The sequence below is a fragment of the Oncorhynchus tshawytscha genome, linkage group LG20 (genome assembly GCF_018296145.1).
Source record: "Oncorhynchus tshawytscha isolate Ot180627B linkage group LG20, Otsh_v2.0, whole genome shotgun sequence".
In the NCBI taxonomy this organism is placed as follows: Eukaryota; Metazoa; Chordata; class Actinopteri; order Salmoniformes; family Salmonidae; genus Oncorhynchus; species Oncorhynchus tshawytscha.
The window spans coordinates 7,506,656-7,532,136 of NC_056448.1; the positions used below are offsets into that span (position 1 = coordinate 7,506,656).

General features: G+C 41.1%; 1 protein-coding gene across 1 annotated transcript; it reads right to left on the minus strand.

Annotated features, from left to right (window-relative positions):
* Positions 1 to 465: 465 nt before the first annotated feature.
* On the minus strand, positions 466 to 23,741 carry camk4 (calcium/calmodulin-dependent protein kinase IV). The gene is made up of 11 exons (XM_024373226.2): positions 23,282 to 23,741; positions 11,411 to 11,489; positions 11,239 to 11,301; positions 11,046 to 11,128; positions 10,858 to 10,930; positions 8,625 to 8,715; positions 8,271 to 8,345; positions 7,855 to 7,930; positions 7,081 to 7,207; positions 6,043 to 6,195; positions 466 to 2,180 (listed from the first exon to the last, which is right to left on the minus strand). Exons 1-11 carry the CDS (start codon positions 23,401 to 23,403, stop codon positions 2,016 to 2,018), a joined length of 1,107 nt encoding a protein of 368 aa, XP_024228994.1. The 5' UTR covers positions 23,404 to 23,741; the 3' UTR covers positions 466 to 2,015.
* Between the last annotated feature and the right edge of the window lie 1,740 nt (positions 23,742 to 25,481).

Sequence of the window (25,481 nt, forward strand, 5' to 3'; positions counted from 1 at the left end):
TGTAAAAAATCAAATAATTCCCCATGCTGCAGGATCCTTTGATCATGCTCAGTGATCATGCCCATCACTCTTTCTTCACATCGACCTGTTACACTGGTGACAGCAGTGGGATGGCCTTTGGAGGAGCTTACAGGTTTGCATTCAGGGCTTGGTGCAAATGCAAGGACGTTTAGAGAGAGAGGGGTAATTCTGTAGAATGGCATAGCTATGTGAGAATACTATTGCCTCTGCCCTCGAGGCCAGGGCTTTCGTGGTACAGGGAGTAGTGCTTTCACCTTTGCACCACAAACAAGATCCATAGATCTCCCTTACAGCTCACTCTCTCTCTGCATTTACCTGTTACGTACATTATACTTACAAAACCATAGACATTGGTCAGTATAGGTGCATCCTCCAGTACTGGGAGGATAATGAATCTACAATTAATCGAAAACACTGGAAATGGTAGGTCAATAAAAAAATATGTTAAGGATACTGCCATTATTCTTTACTTGATAAAACTATTTGTTCAAAAAGTACATAAGCTGTCAGATATACAAAACCACTCAAACATATAACTTCATAAAGTTTAATTTTTTATCCTGCAGTCCATACCAAATCAATCCTAATGGTAACCATTTTAAGACGACACTGAATGATTAAATGTTCCCTTGAGCATATAAAATGAATATCAAGTTGACGTCTTGGGGCCTTCAGAAGGCCTCTAATACTTCACTGTTTAACACAGATTGCATCTGTCATGTGATGTAAGTAAACTAATGGGCATTTTAACAGACAACTGCAGCAGTTCAATTCAACATTCCCACATGCAAAAGGACAACCGTTGTTGAATACATTTCATATATTAACCACAACATTCCTTCATACTGCAGGCAAAATCATGCTAAAAATTCAATACACAGCCAACCTTTTTCTTTGTAGATTAACAAACATTCCACTACAAGGCATGTCAGTTAATGGATTAATGAGAGAGAAATATTCGCAACAAGAAAACAGCCTCTTCCATTGTATATGACAGAGGTGGGATATTATCGATTAAAGCAACAGACTCAACCAATTTTGGCACTGAATATCTACTCTTCCATTTCCATGAAAATGGTGTATTTGGCAATAAAAAAACTGGGGTGCCTTTTCAGTTGTACACAACCATTTTGGTATGCAAAAGAAAAAGTTCTTAATGGTAAAACAACTCTACACTTTTAAATAACATCACTTTTGTCTACCAATAACAGCTAGTTTTCAGTTTTCCCCTCCCCACTCAGATCACTCCCAGACAAGTCCTAGCAAAATTCTTGCTTGAGAAATTGGTCTTTGCTAAGAAGCAATTTTTGTTTCTTTTGACTATTTTAATTGATATTGTTACCCTGAAATTATTTGATATTCTGATAAAAACAGGTGCATTGGACCTTTAACAAGATACTCAATATTTCTTACAAAAGGAGTGTAAAACACAGTTAATAAGATACAATAAGGCATTCTCCTTAGACGTTGTGATAAAGGTTCAGTTTATGACCATCTGAAAAATGTGTCCAACCCGTTCTCCAAACAGATACTGTTGGCCTACTCAACCAGTAATGCAAATCAACCTAAATCAATTCTCCAGTCTATATTATATTCTGCCACCAGAGCAGCATGATGATTACCATCGTTATGAATTACTTTATAAACCGGCAAATTAATACTGTGAACACTTGGATGTCATTTTGCAGTTATGACATGGTATAATGGAATAAATAAACCATCCAGTGAAGTTACTTGTTGTGTGAGGTAAGAAATGGGCATGCGCAGTCGTAAACTCTGATTTCACGTGTACTTAAAATACTTGTGGCATGTTGTTGCAATGTGCTGAGTCAGTATGGTTGTACATCCTTTAATTAATCAGTCACATGCAATAAAGCCAGGCGGAGTATCTCCAGTATAGGTGAGACCATATATGGTTCCTCTCAGAAACTTCACAGTCCAACAGGAGGGTAGAATGGCTTCACAGGGTGACATGCAACAGAGGAGATCCACAGTTAGGATCCTTCCTGGATCTGTGACTGATCGTTCTGTGGCTGCTCCTCTTGTGCCCCTTCCTGATTGGTGGCGCTGTTGCAGTTGCTGTTCTTGCGGTTGTCAGCGTGGCCGTGACTACCAGCGCTGCCCAATCGTGACGAGGCCACCACGGCCTTTACTGCAGCCTGTCAACAAACACATCATTCATTGACATAGTTTAGGATTAACGTGCAGGCCCACTCTGACTGTGCAGATAAATAAACAAATTATAGCAATCATTTACACTGAGTATACAAAACATTAAGAACACCTGCTATTTCCATGACATTGATTGATGAGGTGAATCCAGGTGAAAGTTATGATTCCTTATTGATGTCACTTGTTAAATCCACTTCAATCAGTGTAGATGAAGGGAAGGAGACATGTTAAAGAAGGATTTTTAAGCCTTGATGCAATTGAGACATGAATTGTGGATGTGCCATTCAGAGGGCGAATAGGCAAGACAAAATATGTAAGTGCATTTGCACAGGGTATGGTAGTAGGTGCCAGGAGCACCGGTTTGTGTCAAGTACTGCGAGGCTGCTGGGTTTTTCACGCTCAACAGATTCCCGTGTGTATCAAGTATGGTCCACCACCCAAAGGACATTCAGCCAACTTGACACAACTGGAGTCAACATGGGCCAGCATCCCTGTGGAACGTTTTCGACACCTTGTAAAAGTGCATGCCCCGACAAATTGAGGCTGTTTTGAACGCAAAAGGGGGGATATAACTCAATATTAGGAAGGTGTTCCTAATGTTTGGTATACTCAGTATATGTTTGTATCTGCTTGCATTCCAAATATACATTTGAAGTTGGAAGTTTGAAAACACCTTAGCCAAATACATTTAAACTCAGTTTTTCACAATTCCTGCCATTTAATGCTAGTAAAAATGCCCCAACTTAGGTCAGTTAAAACTTCTTCGGGCTGCAATCCCATTAACGGGATGATATGACAACAGCCAGTGAAAGTGCAGGGCGCCAAATTCAAAACAGAAATCTCATAATTAAAATTCCTCAAACATACATGCATCTTATACCATTTTAAAGATAACCTTGTTGTTAATCCCACCACAGTGTCCGATTTCAAATAGGCGTTTACAGCGAAAGCACCACAAACGATTATGATAGGTGACCACCAACTCACAGAAAAACACAGCCATTTTTCCAGCCAAAGAGAGGAGTCACAAAAAGCATAAATAGAGATCAAATGAATCGCTAACCTTTGATGATCTTCATCAGATGACACTCATAGGACTTCATGTTACACAATACATGTATGTTTTGTTTGAAATAGTTCATATTTATATAAACAAATCTCAGTATAAATAGGCGCGTTAAGTTCACTAGTTCCAAAAACATCCGGTGATATTGCAGAGAGCCACATCATTTTACAGAAATACTCATTATAAATGTTGATAAATATAGTTGTTAGACATGGAAATATAGATGTACCTCTCCTTAATGCAACCGCTGTGTCAGATTTCAAAAAAACTTTACGAAAAAAGCAAACCATTCAATAATCTGAGACGGCGCTCAGAAAATAAAATTATCCGTCATGTTGGAGTCAACAGAAATCAGAAATCGCATTATAAATATTCCCTTACCTTTGACGATCTTCATCGGAATGCACTCCCAGGAATCCTAGTTCAACAATAAATGCTTGATTTGTTCAATAATGTCCATTATTTATGTCCAAGTAGCTACTTTTGTTAGCGCGTTTAGTACACAAATCCAAATGCTTGTGCAGGTCCATCCGAACGTTGGACGAAAATTTCAAGAAGTTATATTACAGGTCGAAGAAACATGTCAAACTAAGTACAGAATCAATCTTTAGGATGTTATCATAAATCTTCAATAAAGTTCCAACTTTCCTAACTTTCCTAGAATTCCTATGTCTGTACAGAAGCCATGGAACGCAGGTTGCTATCATGTGAAATGCGCGTGACCAGGACCTGGCTCTCTGCCAGACCACTGACTCAAAGAGCTCCCATCCGGCTCCATAACACAGTAGAAGCCTCATTCAAGTTTCTAAAGACGGTTGACATCTAGTGGAAGCCCTAGGAAGTGCAACTTCATCCATATCCCACTGTGTATTCAATAGGGGCTGGGTTGAAAATCGACCAACCTCAGATTTTCCACTTCCTGTTTGGATTTCTTCTCAGGTTCTTGCCTGCCATATGATTTCTGTTATACTCACAGACATAATTCAAACAGTTTTAGAAACGTCAGAGTGTTTTCTACCCAATACTAATAATACTATGCATATATTAGCAACTGGGACTGAGGAGCAGGCCGTTGACTCTGGGCACCTCTGGGCACCTTTCATCCAAGCTACTCAATACTGCCCCTGCAGCCATAAGAAGTTTTAAAATAAAAGTGGTGATCCTAAGAATGTGAAATGTCAGAATGATTTATTTCAGCTTTTATGTCTTTCATCACATTCCCAGTGGGTCAGAAGTTTACATACACTCAATTAGTATTTGCCTTTAAATTGTTTAACTTGGGTGAAACGTTTCAGGAAGCCTTCCACAAGCTTCCCACAATAAGTTGGGTGAAGTTTGGCCCATTCCTCCTGACAGAGCTGGTGTAACTGAGTCAGGTTTGCACACCTCCTTGCTCACACACACTTTTTCAGTTCTGCCCACACATTTTCTATAAGATTGCAGTCAGGGCTTTGTGATGGTCACTCCAGTACCTTGAACGTTGTTGTCCTTAAGCCATTTTGCCACAACTTTGGAAGTATGCTTGGGGTCATTGTCCATTTGGAAGACCCATTCGCGACCAAGCTTTAACTTCCTGACTGATGTTGTAAGATGTTGCTTCAATATATCCACGTAATTTTCCTCCCTCATGATGCCATCTATTTTGTAAAGTACACCAGTCCCTCCTGCAGCAAAGCACCCCCACAACATGATGCTGCCACACCCGTGCTTCATGGATGGGATGGTGTTCTTTGGCTTGCAAGCCTTCCCCTTTTTCCTCCAAACATAACGATGGTCATTATGGCCAAACCATTCTATTTTTGTTTCATCAGACCAGAGGACATTTCTCCAAAAAGTACGATCTTTGTCCCCTTGTGCAGTTGCAAACCGTAGTCTGGCGTTTCTATGGCGGTTTTTGAGCAGTGGCTTCTTCCTTGCTGAGCGGCCTTTCAGGTTATGTCGATATAGGACTCGTTTTACTGTGGATATAGATACTTTTGTACCCGTTTCCTCCAGCATCTTCACAAGGTCCTTTGCTGTTGTTCTGGGATTGATTTGCACTTTTTGCACCAAAGTACATTAATCTTTAGGAGACAGAACTCATCTCCTTCCTGAGCAGTATGACGGCTGCGTGGTCCCATGGTGTTTATACTTGCGTACTATTATTTGTACAGATGAAAGTGGTACCTTCAGGCGTTTAGAAATTGCTCCCAAAGATGAACCAGACTTGTGTAGGTCTACAAGTTTTTTCTGAGGTCTTGGCTGATTTCTTTTGATTTTCCCATGATGTCAAGCAAAGAGGCACTGAGTTTGAAGGTAGCCCTTGAAATACATCCACAGGTACACCTCCAATTGACTCAAATGATTTCAATTAGCCTATCAGAAGCTTCTAAAGCCATGACATAATTTTCTGTAATTTTCCAAGCTGTTTAAAAGCACAGTCAACTTAGTGTATGTAAACTTCTGACCCACTGGAATTGTGATACAGTGAATTATAAGTTAAATAATCTGTTTGTAAACAATTGTTGGAAAAATTACTTGTGTCATGCACAAATTAGAGGTCCTAACCGACTTGCCAAAACTATAGTTGGTTAACAAGAAATGTGTGGAGTGGAATGAGAGGAGTTTAATGACTCCAACCTAAGTGTATGTAAACTTCCGACTTCAACTGTATTCAGTCAAAGGATATTGACACAAGCACACAATCATTACTTTAAAATGGTGAGACATCAATAAATTATACATGGTACTACTTGCCCTCAACTACTGTACAAAAAAAAGACAGAATTTGTTTTTGTACCTACCTTGAGTTTTCGGCGTGCATTGAACTCCTGCAGTTTCTTCTGAGCAGTGTCCATATGGGCTGAGTTAACTGCCTTCCCAGTCACCCAGGGGTGCTGCAGTGCTTGCAAGGTCGTTAGCCGCTTCTTTGGATCCTGGACAATCAGCTTTCTCACCTACAGGACAGCAGCACATACAGTAGCATATGGTTAGTAACTGGGTCACTGAGACTGTGAGTCTGAATTCATTATTTGCTTAGATGCTGTTTATGCAGTTTCCTTTTGTCCCCATAACAAGTCGGCCCAGTTCATAATTTGGAGATAAAATGCAGAAATACAGTAGGAGATGGATGTAGTCTAGTTACCCTCCTTTTTATCTTATTTTATGAATCAGACACACCTACATGGACACACTCCCACTGACCCTTCAGCTGGGAAACAGTTCACCTGACCCAATGCTACAATGCAGCACGCAACCATATGCCTAACCAAAAGCAGAGGTGCATAAAGATGGAGGTCCATGCACTTACCACAAATTCCTTGTTTTGCTAAGTTCACCTTATTGTACATGGCTCTCTGTTATTAAATTTTTTTATTTTTATGTATGGTCATTAGCAGAGTATAAATTATCCCAATTTCATCTCCAGGACGGCGGCAATTTGAAAAACCGAAAGAGAAAAAAAAGTAGATTGTGTTGATTTATTGGCACATTGAACCATATTGCGTGCCGCAGTTTAAAAACTCAGTGTCGATAGTGCTAAAACAATGACGTCATATCGGAATTCTGCCATCTTTATGCATGTTCACCATTGTTTAACCCATGGTCTAAGCGATCGGACGCTAAAGTGCAGGCATAAAAGTCTGAAAGTACAGCACACTATGTTTTTTCAGAAGCCAAGCCAGTAGTCGACAAGGCAAGAAGAGAACCCTCATGCTGGTTAGGTTTGCATTCTCAACCAATTACGGATTTATCAATTAGGTCTAAGTATCAGAGGGGAATGTCAACCCGGCAGCTGAACTGTGGTAACCTCTGGACCCCTGGTAACAGTACATAGAACTCACCAGATCCTTGGCATTGAGGGACACATTGTCCCACCAGGGGGAGACAAACTCATATTCACAGTTAAGGATCCTCTTGAACATGTACTGGTCCCCTCTATCATCGAAGAACGGTTCAAAGCCACATAGCCTGTCAGAGGGAGGATGAAAAATGAGGTATACATCAACCACAGACAGCTCCTGTCTATTGATTCACTGGCTGGTACAGTCTGACAGTCTCTGACAGCCGCAGGGGCCTGAGCTACAACTCTATTGGAGATGGCAATCCTCCTCGCACTAAGGTTTGCCTTTAAATGTTGGACAGAATAACAAGAAACTCACTCTCTTTTTCTCCCAGATTGATGTGCCTTCAAAATATATGTTATTTTTTACAGTTTAATATTAATGAACTAGTAGTCTGTACACCACTGTGCTTCTTCTGAATGCTGTTGCTTGCAGTTGAACTACCATTGCCCTGCTTGCTGTATAACGGGGAACGCACACCCACATACTATGTATACCAATCAGTATGTGAGGAGATAAAAAAACACTCAGCTGCTCTTAAACATGAATGCACCAACACCCTTGATCCAGAAACCAAAATGTCCTAAAATGCAATTAAAAAAAGGGTCTGTACTTCCTCTTATCAAATAAAGAACACACATTCTTGATGCATTTTGTTGTTGTTGTTTTCTGCTAACAAAAGAACAAAACTGTTCAGTGTCAAAAAAATCTGATGTATTTGCAATGATGTGATTCAGGGTCCCAGTACACTTTTGAGGGGCTGGTGTCACTTACAAGATGTAAGTGATAACGCCCACCGACCACATGTCAACCTCAGGTCCATAAGCACATCCTCGCAGGATCTCTGGGGCTGGAGGGAGGCAGAGAAGGATAGAGAGGGAGGGAGGGAAAAGAGAAGCAGGGGGGGTGAGGGGGGCAACACATGGAGGAGGGAGAGGAACAGAGATGAAAAACATAGTAAGGAATTTTTATTCACTAATTAATCCAAGGAAGAACTTACCATGTAGTATGTGGATAAATATTACAATATACAGTGCAAACTATCCTCAGGGTACTTATCTCTGCTCAAAACTTGGCAGGTAAAGCATGCATGACCAAAACAACAACACTCTGCTATGTCTGAAATGGCACTGTCTATTACTTTGTTCCAAGTGAATGAAATAGCATCACAGTAATGGGTTACAACTCACCACAGTATCCTGGTGTACCACAAACTGTCTTCATTGTGACTTGATCGTCAATGATCTTTGACAGTCCAAAATCAGCTGCAAAAAGAAAGAGAGCTGTATTAGAGATCATGCCTATTTCTGGAAGTTCTCATTATCTGGTATTAGAATAAAATAGTAGAATATAATAAAATAAAATAGAACACCTGTACAATAGAATGGAAAACAAAAGAAAATAATAGAATAGAATCTTTGGCATTGATTCCCCAATTATCTCAGTTCTGTATCTGATAGCACCAGCAGAGTCTGTTCAGGCTCAATGGATGTTCTTTGGGATAATCGTAGTGAATCCCACAGTGTATTGACTTACGCACCCACCTATTTTGAGGGGAGCATCTGGTGCTGAGGTGGCATATAGGAGGTTCTCGGGTTTCAGGTCTCGGTGCACCACGCCGTTCTCATGCAGGTACTGCCCAAAGACACAAGACAGCAGCATAACTGACTCCTATACACACATAGTGTTATTGATCTGTCTGGTGGTGAGTATGGAGCTGGACTGTTAGGGATTTTGGGGGCGGTATCTACCCCCACAGTTCGTTTTCCACGCAGAACTGTAACATTCCTGCATTATAGCGCACTGTTAAAAATGTATAAGCAAAATGAAAAGTTCAACTACTTTTCACAACCTCTTTCTTACTGTTGCCAAACCAAACAGTGTATTCCACTGTTAAACAATGTTCTATGATACTCTGTACTGGATGTAAACATGTTTTAAACTGTTTTTGGGGTTCAGCGAGGACTTTCACCTGTGTTACCACAGTAACTCATCAAACAAGGCAGCGTGGGCCATGGAATTCTGCACAGTTACAGAAAACAGCAGCACAAGGCAGCTGCCTTGGTAACACTGGTCATTGGAAAGACAAAGGTGGGATTTGAGTGAGGGAAAGCAATGTGTTCTCAGACTTTGTAGTGTCATGGATGTAGACCTCCTCTGACAAGTCTATGGCTCACTGTCTTGATAATGATACCGGTTTGTAAAGCAACCTATTGTAGAACTTTATATCATCTGCACACTGTGGGTGGGTGTATATCCAAATCCCTGGTTTCTTGTGTAAACTCTTAACATCAAGCTGTTAAAGAAAACCACATTCCATTCCACTGGCACTGACAATACATTTCAAAGCATCAAAGTTGGCACTGAAGGAGCAACAAAACAGACATATTTTCTGCTTGTGAATGACTGAGTTGAACAGACGTTATTCACAGTGAACGAAGGCATAATTTTCTCCCCACACTATGTATTGTGACCCCCCCCCTCCCCCGGTGTGATCTCTCTATGATGTCAGAGGGGAATTCTCCTCTCCTCTCATCCGATACGTGGAGTGTCGGAGGGAGGAAAGGAGGGAAGAAGAGAAGGAGGAAAGGAGCGAAAACAGTAGCCTCCACCACACTGCACACATCCCACGCCTCCCACGGATGCCACCGCACCACAAAAAAAAAAAGCTATTCGTACAGTACTGTAACCCAACTACACAGCTGTGTATTCTCATTGACTGTGGTACTCTTCTGCCAGAGAAAGTAAAGCAGGGCCTACCTGAGAGGTGGGCCAGCCGATGTATTTGGCCAATGAGGACAAATATTATTTCGAGATGCATAGGCTCTCAATGGTAAAATATCAATATCAAGAACCTTAGCCTAACACCGTCTTTTGACATAGTAAAAAAAACGTCACAAAGAATCTCCGGATTATCCGTTATCACAGCATAACGTGTCCAAAATAATCAACGTGTTATGATGCTAAAATAACACCAAATGAATGGCCTATAATGAAAGAATCTGTCACAAACAGAGTGGGGACTTAAATGTAGATGTGTCAGTGAGATTGGCGGGAAACGAGGCTACCGCAATGCTCCACTGGGACGTTTAGCTAGATATCCAGAAGGAGTTCGTCATGTAACACAGACTGCAGAAGCTCTCTGCTGTCTTTCAAGTGGCCGTGTACAATGCAAAGGAATCACTCCATATCAACACGGAACAAACACTTTCTCAGCACTTGCTCAACAACACACGGAAACTTTAAGAAAAGCCCTGTTGTCCTCTCGTGAGTCGACCCATTGGGAAAACAGCATCTGTTGCGTCATGTAAACTGACTACAACACCAAGTCCTAGGCTGGTTTCGATGTTTTAAAAATTCCCTGTCTGTCTCACTATTTAATCTCCTTGGCAACATCAATTTGTTGCTAACTGAGGATCATGGAAGGAGATCTCTTACAAGACACTAACAAGTTCATGCCATATGACATATGGCTCGGTCCATGTGGATATAAGATGTCAAAGATAGCTCAGTGAGAGACGCACGCTTGGTTATGCGATAGCTTAATGAAGTGAACTTAAACCGTGTCCACTGTTGATCCAACAGTGCTGGTTCAAATGACAGTGAATTTGGGATTTGATTATGGAAAAAGCCTTCCATTTCCCTTTTGCCCTTTATAATGTATCGATAAGGAGACAGGCGGAGTGAATGTGTGATGGTTTTACAGTATGTCAAGAGCTTGCTAGACATTTATTGGCCTACTTTTTGACAGGCGTCAGAGGAAGGAAGTCAACTCACTGCAACGGCTTCTAGTACTTGTTTGACAGCATCAGCAGCATCCCGTTCAGTGTAGAAGCCCTTTTCCACAACCCTGAGAGAATAAAATGTGTTGTGATTGTTGTAACAGAGGAATGGTAAAGAGAGTATGTGTGCGTGTTTTTTTGTGTGTGTGTGTGTGTGTGTGACCATTAGGGCAGTTAACTAACCTATCAAATAGCTCTCCTCCAGTCACAAGCTCTAAGACCAGACTGATCTCTGACGGGGTCTCAAATATCTCTTTTAGTTTGATCTGGAAGAAGTAAAACAAAACAAACATAAATTCCGCATTGATTAAAAAAAACACAACAGCAATTGTTAATTCCATGCAAGGACAGCCCAAAAGTGCTGTAGAACACTCACAATGTTTGGGTGAGAGAGTCGAAGTAGGACACCTATCTCTGTCCTCACTATCTTCTTGTCCACCTGCAGAAACAAAACAGAACTGGGTTAAGGAAGGACCTTTAGCGTGTTGTAGTCTCTGGGTAAAATGACTACACTAAGACTCTATGGCGAATATACAGCGAGAACTCACTGTCTTCTTCAGCGTTTTCACCGCAAACGGCTTCTGTGTTCCCTTCTGTCGACATCTGCACACCACGGATGTCGCTCCCCTAAATGCAGAGGGAATACACAGTTAAGATACAAGAGCAACTATCAAGTGGGTAGGGACACGATGTGCAAACAGCGCAAGGAAATGGTGAATAGGCTTTGATGAGGTTCTTCTTTACTTCCATTATGGCTGCGTACAGTGCCTAGAGTGTTTGTCTGAAGCGTCAGTTGGCAATTCTCCCAAAGAAACTCAGCGTTGTATTTTCTCTGTACTGACACGTTCAAATCTGAGCGCTAGGTAGACAAATTTCACCACAATCCCATAGGCCTATAAATTATAACAGTAGTAGGCAAACATGGAGATTAGATCTATATTCCTTCAGGATTTAAGCAACACCTATGTAAGAATGCTGTTCATTGACTACAGCTCAGCGTTCAACACCATAGTGCCCACGAAGCTCATCACTAAACTAAGGACCCTGGGACTAAACACCTCCCTCTGCAACTGTATCCTGGACTTCCTGATGGGCCGCTCCCAGGTGGTAAGGGTAGGCAACAACACGTCTGCCATACTGATCCTCAACACTGGGGCCCCTCAGGGATGTTTACTTAGTCCCCTCCTGTACTCCCTGTTCACCCAAGACTGCATGGCCAAACACGAATACAACACCATCATTACGTTTTACTTTAGTTTATTTGGTAAATATTTTCATAACTCTTCTTGAACTGCACCGTTGGTTAAGGACTTGTAAGTAAGCGTTTCACGGTAAGGTCTACACTTGTTGTATTCGGCGCATGTGACAAATAAAGTTGGATTTGATTCGATTTTTACATTGTCATGTGTTCAGCGGTTCGGTCACCTTGGCCACTGGCTCGGGGTCATTAATTATGTTTCCTTTGTTATTAAGCCCTGGGCTTGCGGAATACGGTTATATGGACAGGGGAGGATGATTCTAGATAAGCACTTTTGAAATGAGGGCCCTGAGCTACAAAGCCAACTAAAGATCTACTTTGTATTTATTCAAACGTAAGTAGTACTGTTAGTTCTGAATAAGAGCTCCACTTTGCATGTGACATCTTTTACAGGTACAACATGACCCTGCTATTGTCAGAGGAGTTGATATGACATTTTAAAGAGAAGATTGCTATAACGGCTTCAAGAAAGCAAGAGGGATACATACTGTGCTGCCTGCAGTATAGAGAAAGGTAGGCTATTGGAGCGCCTCCAATGTGCAAATAAATCAAATTTGGTAGCACAGCTTACAAATTAGTGGGGAGAGGGAAGAGAGAGAGAAAGAAAGAAAGAGAGAGAGAGAGAGAGAGAGAAGCAGCTTCTGTGTTCAGAGGAAAGCACTTGGGCTCTCATTAGGTGTCCAGACCTCGATACTCACCATTACACCAGAAATACAGAACAGATTTTCTTCCCTCTCCCTCTCTCTCTTACTCCTACACACATCCTCTCTGCCTCTCTGCCCCTACCACACATTCTCTCTCTTTCCCTGCCTCTCACCCAAACCTCCTCTCTCTCTTTTCATCTCCCACATTCTCTCTCTCTCCCCCCTCTCCCTCCCTGCCTCCTGTGGGAAATACCCTCACGGCAGGTCCATGTGAGCAGACATAAGGCAGGCATGACAGCCAGCTCACAGCTTCAATCCAACCACAACAACAGCCAAGAGTCTTAGGAGAGAGAATTCAAGTGATAAACTAGACTTGGACTGTACACTATTGTTATGCAGGGGCAAAGGACTGTACACTATTGTTGTGCAGCTCAGGGGCAAAGGCAAAGGCCTACCTAAGCAAATAACACAAATCTAATAAACACTAATAAACAAAATATCATTAAATTGTTATCAGGTTGACGAGATGACCTCATCCTAGTGTACCCTCCTCGCTCCACTTTGGATCCATCCGTGTAATTTCTACAATGCCTCATTTCATTAAATCATGCAATCTTAATGTCGTACAGAAAAGAGGGATCTATATTTATGAGTTTGCCCTGCTTTCTTCTCTGTGATAGATGAGAGCACGTGTAATGACCACTTTCCTATCTGACGTCAAAATGGCCACTCATTGGCAAAGGAGTAAGAGTTTGAAATACGCAGACAGGCCACGATACAACGAAGAACTGAAAAAGTTACAGCAATACATAATTAGGCCTATAGTCTACTATGTGCCCTCCTTATGTCTAAATATCTGATTCAGTTCTTGAATAAACTACCAATTTATTCCATTCATTTATTTTAGTCAACGCATGTGTTAATCCACTTTATAAATCCACCTCCCAATTCAACTTCTCCCTGCATTGTTTCTGTCATCCTTATGCCATGATTTCACACTTGAATTTTATAGCATTGTGTTGAGCCTCTCAACTCTTGGAGAGATAAGCGTTATTTCATTCGAAAGTCATTGTACACACAGCATATGAATCAAGATGCTAGACCATTTAGCCTCGGAGGCTGACACCCTGAGAATGAAGCTTATTGTTGGTCTGACACCCTGAGAATGAAGCTTATTGTTGCTGTCTGTTCTAGCACTAAGCTCAAGAGGGACGGGAAAAAGAGATCTGCATATAAAGCTGTACTGCGATCTGCATATATCCAGACCCTGGTCTGTCCTGCACTCCTAAAGGGTTCTTCAGCTGTCCCTATAGGAGAACCCTTTTGGGTTCCATGTAGAACTCTCTGTGGAAAAGGATATACATGGAATCCAAAAATGGTTCTTCAAGGGGTTCTTCTATACGGACAGCCGAGGAACCCTTTTAGTTTGTAGAGACCACCTTTTTTTTCTAGATGTGCACACGCACACAGGGAAATTAGCTACTGCTATCATCAGATTTAGTTGTGGGATTTAATTAACAGATGGGTCTTCTACATCAAGGCCAGAGAGATCCATCCCAGATCATCAGTGATGAATTCCACTAATTGACTAACGGATCATATTCATCACTCTGGAATGGTCATATCCAACCACAGCACTAAGACAAACACATCATTGATACTAAAACATTTAGTATCAATGAACAACACAAGCTCATATAGCTTTTCCCACAAATGCTGACATTTAATTTTGCAGCCAAATGCAACAATACTTTAGGTGGGACAATATTGCTTTACGGAAGGAATTCTTTAGGTAGGCTAAATTGTTTGAAATGTCCGTGTTTGTCATACTCATTTACTGTTACAATTCCACTGTAACGGACTCAAATTTGTACTTAAAATGTATCTCAAATAAAAACAATTTCAAAGTTTAACAAAATCACATTTACTGGAAGAACTGTGCAGAATTTCGGTAAAATCTTTTTATGTGCCATGTTTTCCTAAAACTCAGTTAAATATTTGCTCCGAATTAAGATTCAATGATGTCTGCAGAAAGAATGGGGTTTCAGCGATGACATGACACATTGACACATTGACTAAAAATCTATTTTGGTTATTGAACTACAGTAGGTGAAGTGGATTTATACCATGTAATGGAATTGCGTAACGGAGTTTCATCATGGGTCCCTGATCTACAGAAATGTATAATTATGGATATGAATGTCATTCTCTTCATGGTGATGTATCCTAAATAGGTACACAAAAGGTATAAATATGTAACATCCTCCTTTGCATATTTGAGTATTAATTCTACACACTGGCTTTTATTTTAATGAGCTCTGCCCCAAACAAGATCAAATTTGATTGGTCCAGACAAGACCAAATCCTACCAAATCATAGATGTCTATGTTTCACAAGTTTGGACTTCAAAGTACAGCATAGTAGAGTTCAGTAAAAGTACAACACAGTACAGAAGAGTATTTCATTGTAAAAAAAAAACAATTTCACCTTTATTTAACTAGGTAAGTCAGTTAAGAACAAATTCTTATTTATAATGACGGCCTACCCCGGACAAACCTGGGCCAATTGTGTGCCATCCTATGGGACTCCCAATCCCAGCCTGATGTGATGCAAGATTCAAACCAGGGACTGTAGTGACGCCTCTTGCACTGAGATGCAGTGCCTTAGACCGCTGCGCCACTCGGGGGTAGCGAGTGATACAGTAGAGTAGAGTTCAGTGCAGTACAGTCTACTCAACTCTAGTGTACTTTAATGAACTCTACTTTTCTTTACTGCACTCTGTGCTGTTCTGTACTGTCCAAACTTGTGTACCCAACTGTGATCTGTGACTACTACAGTATGATTTCCATTGCAACCAATTCAATTGCAGAAATTCCGTTACCAATTTGGTAATGGAATTTCGAGTTTTAATCACTTAATAAACAAATTTGATACCAGTACAAACACTAACTAATTGACAGGTCTACCTTTACTTGTTACTTCTGTGAACTTTCATTATCCTCCCTCCTCATGAGGGAGAGAATTGTTTAAATATATTAAAGATATGTGGGTTGTTGGTTACGGAATTTCAAGTCACAAGGCAATGATTCTTAAACATACAGACGGCAGAAACATTTCACCAAAACTATAAGTATATTGATATTAGTTGGCAGCGGTCTTTACTTCAACATTATTGTGTTTTGCTGTGTTGGTAATACCTTGTAAGACTTTCTGGTAGACGTTTTCCAAGACTACTTTTCCATCTGTTTGACCAGAAATCAAAGCCTTTGCTTATTCCAGATGTTATATATGCCTTTATTTTTTATTAACTCTTAGCTTTCATTTGACACCCAGTTAGACATGTTCTTATGAACTTCACGTTGGTGTTCAAGGGTCCTTTTACATCTTACTCTAATTCTCTACAAAAATCTTAATATGCTGCAAATTAGATGAATAAAGTTAACTGTCCCTGGAGAGGATGACACAGATGAGGGTAATAATAATAATAATAATAATAAGCAACTGCCCTCTGAATGGCACAATAGGATTGTCCCCTGGAAACCACACTGACCTCGTCCTCTTTAATAAGTAACAGGCAAAATCCAATCACTTGTAACATCTCCAGCGTCATGCTGTGTGACAGATGTAGAACAATGTAGGATATTGACAAGCTTATTTCAGATGGCAAAGATGTCTATTTTTGCACATCTGAAGGTTGTCCTCAAAGAGCCTAGGTATCAGTGTCCGTCACGTGGCTTTACACAACATGGATGGAAATAACAAATTAACTTCAATTTAAAAACTACTGGGTCTTTTTCCCAATCCCAGTGATTACAATAACCCTCAAGCTTTTCTAAACCAACGAAACAAGTCATCTGAGTGAAGGCATCGCTCTGCTGATGCAGCTCAATGCTGCCTGCCTATATATTACACAAGCTGCTCGTTTTAGTTTTGCACTCACACAACATTATGTCATCCCAGAAGAGATGCTGCTGCTACTCTCAGGAGCAAGACACGCTACAGTACATTCAGCTACATTATGCCTTCATCTGGGGCTACTGCCTGTCTGCTTAGACTCAGGGCCCAGTAGCTCACTCTGGACTCTGACTGAGAACACTCAAAAGTCGAAAGCTTTAAAAATGTGCCTGATGGTATAACTAGGGCTAGTAGTTATTCCAGACCATGTGAATTGAGCAGGAAAAAAAACATACAGTTATGACTAACTACTGATCTCTGAAGGAGGGAAATGGGGTGTTGTACCTCGTTTCCCTCCTTCAGGGAACAGTAGTAATGGTCATAACAGTACGTTCCCTTTCAGTCGGTCAACTTGGTACAACACAGCGATGGGGATATGATATCACGTTCAAAGCCGACCCCAGCGGAGACCAAATGAAACGGCCCACCGGACAGGAAAACCTGCTGTACCCGGGTATTGTGCAATCTGCGTGCTGCCTAATGACCTTTTGTCCCAGCTGTAAGCACACTGTGTGCTACATACACTGGGGGCAGCGAAATTCAGGCGATAAAACCTCACAAAAGTCTGTGGTGATTCCCAGCTTCCTGCAGCACAAATACACTGAACAAAAATATAAAATGCAACATGCAACAATTTCAAAGATTTTACTGAGTTACAGTTCATAAGGAAATCAGTCAATTGAGCCATTTTAAAGTCATTAGGCCCTAATCTATGGATTTCACATGACTGGGAATACAAATAAGCATCTGTTGGTCACAGAAACCTTTTAAAAAAAAGGTAGGGACATGGATCAGACAACCAGTCAGTATCTGGTGTGACCACCATTTGCCTCATGCAGCGCAACACATCTCCGCATCAATAAAGTTGATCAGGCTGTTGATTGTGGCCTGTGGAATGTTGTCCCACTCCTCTTCAATGGCTGTGCGAAGTTGCTGGATACTGGCGGGAACTGGAACACGCTGTCGTTCACGTCGATGCAGAACATCCCAAACATGCACTCTGTTCACAACGTTAACATCAGCAAACTGCTCGGCCACACGACGCCATACATGCTGTCTGCCATCTGCCCGGCACAGTTGAAACCAGGATTCATCCGTGAAGAGCTCACTTCTCCAGCATGCCAGGGGCCATCAACGGTGATCATTTGCCCTCTACAGTCAGGTCAAGACCCTGGTGTGGACAACGAGCACACAGATGAGCTTCCCTGAGACGTTTGACAGTTTGTGCAGAAATTCTTTGGTTGTGCACAGTTTCATCTGCTGTCCTGGTGGCTGGTCTCAGACGATCCCTCAGGTAAAGTAGCCGGATGTGGAGGTCCTGGGCTGGCGTGGTTACACGTGGTCTGCAGTTGTGAGGCCGGTTGGACATGCCATGGAAATTCTACACAGGGACACTCAAAGTCAATCTTAAATTAATCATTCTTTATTATCAGCATGCTGGAGAGGTTCCAACCAACCTAATGCACCAAGATCAGGAGCTCTTCCGGGGCAGTCAAGTTAGTTCTCTTATATACAGACAAGTTACATTAGCATAATTTAGCTTATTCATCATTCATAATTAATTCATCATTAACATTTGCTTCATTCATGTGACCAACCAATACTGGGTCATCCATGTGACAGACCAATAACTCACAAGGTTTCTTCTAAGTTGAGACCTAGAAACTGAGATATCTTTCATTCTCAAAACAAGGGTCTGGGCATGCTGCAAATAGCAGATACAGATAGTGAGAATTCAGTCAGTCACTTGCATGAACACATACATTGGTTATTAGAAAATAACAAAAAAAATCATCAAAGACGTACTGCCAGATTCTCTAAAACGAGGCGGCTTATGGTAGAGAAATTAACATTAAATTCTGTCAACAGCTCTGGTGGACATTCCTGCAGTCAGCATGACAATTGCACACTCCCTCCAAACTTGAGACATCTGTGGTATTGTGTTGTGTGACGAAACTGCACATTTTAGAGTGGCCTGTTCCCAGCACAAGGTGCACCTGTGTAATGATCATGCTGTTTAATCAGCTTCTTGATATGCCACACCTGTCAGGTGGATGGTTTATCTTTGAAAAGGAGAAATGCTTACTAACAGGGATGAAAACAAATTTGTGCACAACATTCAAGAGAAATAAGTGTTTTGTGTATATTATGGAACATTTATAGGATCTTTTATTTCAACTCATGAAACATGGAACCAACACTTTTACATGTGGCGTTTATATTTTTACAGTATCTCCTGCAGGCAACCCTTTAATTGAGTGGGCACATACACTGTTAGCTAATTCCTGCCTTTTGCCATAGAAATAGCCTGCACAATCCTGTGGGAAAGACGCTGCTTACAAAGCACTCTACCACAAGCAGGATTAGCAAAAGGCTGGAAAAGCTGCCATATACACTTTCAGGGGGTAGAATGAAAGGCCCTGCACGAAAAGCCCCAGGAGGAACATTCAAAATGTCCACCAGAGCTCTGAAAAAGGGACCATTCCTTTATTTTGGCACCAAAGCTCAAACACCCGCCACTTACAGAACATGGCAAAAAGTATATGGACGTCTGCTCGTCGAACATCTCATGCCAAAATCATGGGCATTATTATGGAGTTGGTTCCCCATTTGCTGCTATAACAGTCTCCACTCTTCTGGGAAGGCTTTCCACTAGATGTTGGAACATTGCTGAGGGGACTTGCTTCCATTCAGCCACAAGAGCATTTGTGATGTCGGTCACTGATGTTGGGCGATTAGCCCTGGAGCACAGTCTGCGTTCCAATTCATCCCAAAGATGTTCGGAGGGGGTTGAGGTCAGGGCTCTGTGCAGGCCAGTCAAGTTCTTCCACACCGATCTCTAAAAAGCATTTCTGTATGGACCTTGCTTTGTGCATTGGGGCATTGTCATGTTGAAACAGAAAATGGCAATCTAGAATGTCAATGTATGCTGTAGTGTTAAGATTCCCCTTAACTGGAACTAAGGGGCCAAGCTCAAACCATGAAAAACAGCACCAAACCATTATTCCTCCTTCACCAACTTTACAGTTGGAACTATGCATTTGGGCAGGTAGCATTCTCCTGGCATCCACCAAACCCAGCTTTCTCCGTCGGACTGCTGGAAGTGTGGTTCATCACTCCAGAGAACGAGTTTCCAATGGTGTCGAGCTTTACACCACTCCATCAGATACTCGGCATTGGGCATGGCTTACGGCTGCTCGTTCATGGAAACCCATTTCATGAAAGTCCCGACGAACAGTTCTTGTCCTGACGTTGCTTCCAGAGGCAGTTTGGAACTGAGTGAGTGTTGCAACCAAGAACAGACGATTCTTAGGCGCTGCGCGCTTTACCAATTGGCGGTCCCATTTTGTGAGCTTGTGTGGCCTACCACTTTGCGGCTGGGCAGTTGTTGCTCCTATACAGTACGTTTCAACTTCACAATCACAGCACTTTAGTAGCGATAAGACAAGATATACTAAAAACTTTAAAAAATATTTATAAAAAAAGTTCAGTCCCTGTACTTGCTTCTCGTCTCTCAGCGTCTGTCCTCACAGATTTGATACAATGTTTCACTTCACTAGAGATAGCTCAAGACAGATTAAAAAGGGAGTCAAGACAGGTGGAGTAGATAGATGAATGCAATTAAAAGAACCTGCATTTTCATCAGGATATTTTATACTGTTTTTATTTATTGGCTTTAGGCCTATGTACATGTATTTTATTTAGTTCACGATGGCAGTTATTGGTCTATAGGTTGTCTCTGTTCCATTAGCTAATTTCTTTAGCTGCCAATAGATCACGGTGCATCAACGTGTCCATATAGCAGAGGCTGGTGCTTTCGCATTAGTTTAATTTTTACTTTTAGTTTTAATTTTTTTAAATTCAGATGTTTGATTAACTTTGAGACAATGATTTTGAGAAACTAAAACGTTATTATTGAAATGAAACTGTTCCATGAACATTCGTATAAGCCTATAAAATAATCATAACTGCCACTCAGATTGGTATAAATGGTAGGATAAATTGTAAGCTTCCCCAAACTTGAAACTCACACACCGCCTACGATATTTACTCCCATGTGCACACGCTTGCACACATAGGAGGTCCTGTGAAAGAAATGTGCCCCCCTATGGAACCCATTGTCCAACTGATTCCTTCTGGCACCGGCCCTACCTCTGAGCCATCAGATATGGATAGCCTATGTTCAGCCCTAAATATAATATCACCTATTTCATCTTACCAAAATCAATTCCCAACTTGAATTAACTCAAACTCAACAGGCCACCATCTCCCTGCTCACGACCAACAGCAGCATGGGCAGAAGCAGGTCCATTTTGGGACTTCTGTAGATGGCTCTAATTTCCCTGATTCTATGCATTAGATTCCCTCTCTCCATTCCATATCCCTGATTATGGCTCAGTGGCAGATCCTTGAGTGCAACTGTTGTCCCGATGCTATCAGACTGCCTTGTATAATACAATTAGTTATGAATATGGAGTAGTGCTCTTCTCATGTGATTGTGGCGGCACAGCCAGAGCCATGTAAAGCAGTGCCAGCGCATGATCAATACCGCTCCTTTAATACTGTAGTTTATTGTGTGACTTTCCCTGTCTATCAGTGTATGAGTGTTATGTCATGTCATGTTTTGTGTTTTTCGTGGACCACAGGAGGAGCTGCTGCTTCTGTAAAAACTAATAGGGATCAAAATAAACAAGTAAACAAACATACACCTCAGTCAGGCGTAAAGGAAATAAATAAAAACACATGCACCAGTCCATATCATGTCACCAGACCACCTACTGAATGTGTTATAATCTGCCATGAAATCTGCTGTTTATTTCCATATCTGGGGGGTTTTTGTTCTACAGTGCGTTTTTGTTCTACCTTGTTATTTTTAGTATTACATTGTTATTGATTACTGCATTGTTGGGTTTAGAGCTGGCAAGAAAGGCATTTCACTGTACTTGTGCATGTGACATGAAAACTTCAAACTTGCTGCTGTTGTCTCACAATGTCGTTGCCTGGAGACTGTTTTGGTATGTGACTTGCTTTATGTAAGCCACAGAGTATCTCAAATCATGTTAATTGTACCTCTATAACTCACAAGAAAAAGTGATGAGCAAAACTTCTTTGTATCTATTTTTCATGCTTTGGAAGTGTTTACAGTTGTACAGAAAAGTGCTATGAGGATAAACATAACCAAACAGAGTTGTGTTTTTCCCAGTGGACCATGGTCATAAAAGGACACTTACCAGTATGACAGCCTGGTCTCAGAGCTTTTCGTATTAATCTGTATGCAAATCCAAGACACTCCATTTAGTATGATATGTTACATTTGGTATGGTTAAATAAGACAGATGGTTACTTAAAGCAAAAACAAAAAGGTCAACGTCTAGCAACCCAAAGATTGCGAGTTTGAATCTCATCACGGACAACTTTAGCATTTCAGCTAATTAGCAACTGTTCAACTACTTACTACTTTGCAACTACTTAGCATATTAGCTAATCCATGCCCTAACATTTTAGCTAACTTTTCACCTAACCATAACCCTTCCCCTAACCTTACTCCTAAACCTAACCATAGCTAGAATTTGTAAGATTTCATATGGTTGCTAATTCGTAACATATTGGACATTTAGCAAATTCTTAGCATAATAGGTTATGTGAATTCGTAACATATTGTATATTTTACAAATGTAGAACTTAATATAATACAAATTGTTATTCATAACATTTCAAAAAAACACTTTTTGCTTTGCAATTTTGATGGATTGTGTGTAGATTGATGAGGGGGGGAAAAAACGATTTAATAAATTTTAGGCTGTGAGGTTTTTTAAACGCATTTATTTAACTAGGCAAGTCAGTTAAGAAGAAAGTCTTATTTACAATGATGGCCTAGCCCGGCCGATGCTGGGCCAATAGTGCGCCGCCATATGCAACTCCCAATCATGGCTGGATGTGATACAGCCTGGATTCGAACCAGTGTGTCTGTAGTGACGCCTCAAGCACTGAGATGCAGTGAGTTAGACCCTGTGCCATTCGGGAGCGGTATTGATCATACTTTCCGAATGCAAGGTATCATACGAAATGGGTGATGGAAATCCACAAATGAATGCATACCATACAAAACGTAACACACTAAATAGAAAGTATCGTATTTACGTACAGAATATTACTAAATGCTCTGACCAGGTTGGGTATGATGGAAATTGACAGTTATATTACATAACTTTTTATAGCCTTGTCAATTATTTGTATATCAATTATTTAGATGACCATTATTATTTTAGATTGTTTCTAATAATCGTTTTCTTTAGCAAAAACATCAGGGGATTCTAATCTAGGCAGGAAATTGTGGTAACCGAATGCATTCTCTCCTGTGTTGTATGCAGAATTTATTTCCATTGAAAACAAGTGTTTATATAATAGATGCAATACCATTTGCTGCATGTCCTTCGATCACTAACTAATATATTATAAAAATTATAGCTTAAAAAGACCAGAAGAATGCGACTCCTGGCGATATCAAGGCAGTGAAAACACGAGAACACTCAATACAGTAGTACTGTAGAGAGGATGCTCACCGTCCCAATTCGGACTCCAACTCATAGTAGTCAGCCAAGATCTCCTTCTTCGATCCATCTATCCAGTAGTCTGGAGCTGGGGTTGCCCCTGCTCTGGACGAGAGCATAGTGACTTTAAGCATCACCAGCTATCCAAACGGATTTAATAAGTATCTTGACAGCTCGTCTCCCCTGCGGCGATTCAAGGCTTGACTCAGTGACAGTGGTTTGAAGAAAAGCGAGTTGTATGCCGTCAAGCTGAGATAGAGATGCGCGTAAGACCGTTATCTTCTCCAAAGCAAAAAAAACACAGCCTTTCGTAAGAATCTAAAATGCTTTACAAGACCATTTAAAGGACCGGGTAGCGTAATGAGCTTGGTCCTAAATGCATATTATTCACAGCCTCCAGCCCAGCATTGCTACCATATTGCACTCAGTGTAAAGGAAAGTGTGCAGACAGTGGAGTCTGCGTTATAGAGGGTTTCCACCGGGTCTTACTGTCGCTGGATTAACATACAAAAACAATTGAGTTACCTTTACCTGAGGTCACAATCAAGCACGTCATGTTACCATAACTACCAGACATAATTGTGTTGCTTTTAATGACATGAAAATAGGCCTACCATATACAGTGTATTCAGACGCCATGACATTTTCCACATTTTGTTGTTACAGCCTTCCTCTAAAATGGATTCAATTGTTTTTCCCCCCTCAAACTACACACAATACCCCAAAATGACAAAGCAAAACCTGATTTTTAGCAATTAAAAAAAATAAATTAAAGAAAAACGCCCGGGAAATATCACATAAGTATTTAGATCCTCAGTACTTGGTTGAAGGACCTTTGGCAGCGATTAGGTCTTGGGGACCTTCAATGCTGCAGACATTTTTTGGTACCCTTCCCCAGATCTGTGCCTCGACACAATCCTGTCTCGGGGCTCTACGGACAACACCTTCGACCTCATGGCTTGGTTTTTGCTCTGACATGCACTGTCAACTGTGGGACCTTATATAGACAGGTATGTGCCTTTTCCAAATCATGTCCAATCAATTTACCACAGGTGGACTCCAATCAAGTTATAGAAACAGCTCAAGGATGATCAATGGAAACAGGATGCACCTGAGCTCAGTTTCAAAGCAAAGGGTCTGAATACTTATTTAAATAAGGTATTTCTGTTGTTATTTGTAATACATTTGCAAACAGTTCTAACAACCTGTTTTCACTTTGTCATTATGGGGCATTGTATGTAGATTGATGAGAGAAAAAAACTATTGGAATAAGGCTGTAACGTAACAAAATGTGGAAAAAGTCAAGGGGTCTGAATACTTTCTGAATGAACTAATATATATATATATATAAGCAATAAGGCACGGGGCACGGGGGTGGTATATGGCCAATTTACCACACCCCTTCTGGCCCGTATTGTCTAAAAATATGTACACTGTATATGGCTCTGGGCCTACCATTTGAACTATGTAATTACGCTGTAGCCTTAATATTCCCGCAAACATATATGTTGTGGGGCATATAATAAAAAAATACTGCCCTACAATTAAACACTGACAAATCACAGAAATGCAATTGATGCCCAGTAACTCACATTATCATTATTCAATGACAACACTTTCATATGTAAAAGATGCAGTAAGATGTAATACACTAACAAAAAGTTACTCTATTGCTTTATTTTCCATACCATAAAAATGACAGGCTTGACTAAAACCCCTATCCCAAGCCCCATGCGTGGCTGGTCATCCTCTAGGACTCCAACAGAGCCTAGCTACAGAGAGAGGCACACAGAGACACCATCTGCTCCACTACCTGCTCCGTCATGAGACAAAAACTATTATCCCCAACAGCACTGAACACAATGAAAATACAGTGCATTCAGAAGGTACTCAGACTTGAGTTTTTCCACATTTCTTACGTTACAGCCTTATTCTATATAAAAGGTCCCACAGTTGATAGTACATATTAGAGAAACAACCAAGCCATGAGGTAGAAGGAATTGTCCGTAGAGCTCCGAGACAGGATTGTGTCGAGGAACAGATCTGGGGTAGGGTACAAAAACATTTCTGCAGCTTTGAAGAACACAGTGGCCTCAATGATTCTTAAATGGAAGAAGTTTGGAACCACCAAGACTCTTCCTAGAGCTGGCCGCCCGGCCAAACTGAGCAATCGGTGGAGAAGGGCCTTGGTCAGGGAGGTTCCTCTGTGGAG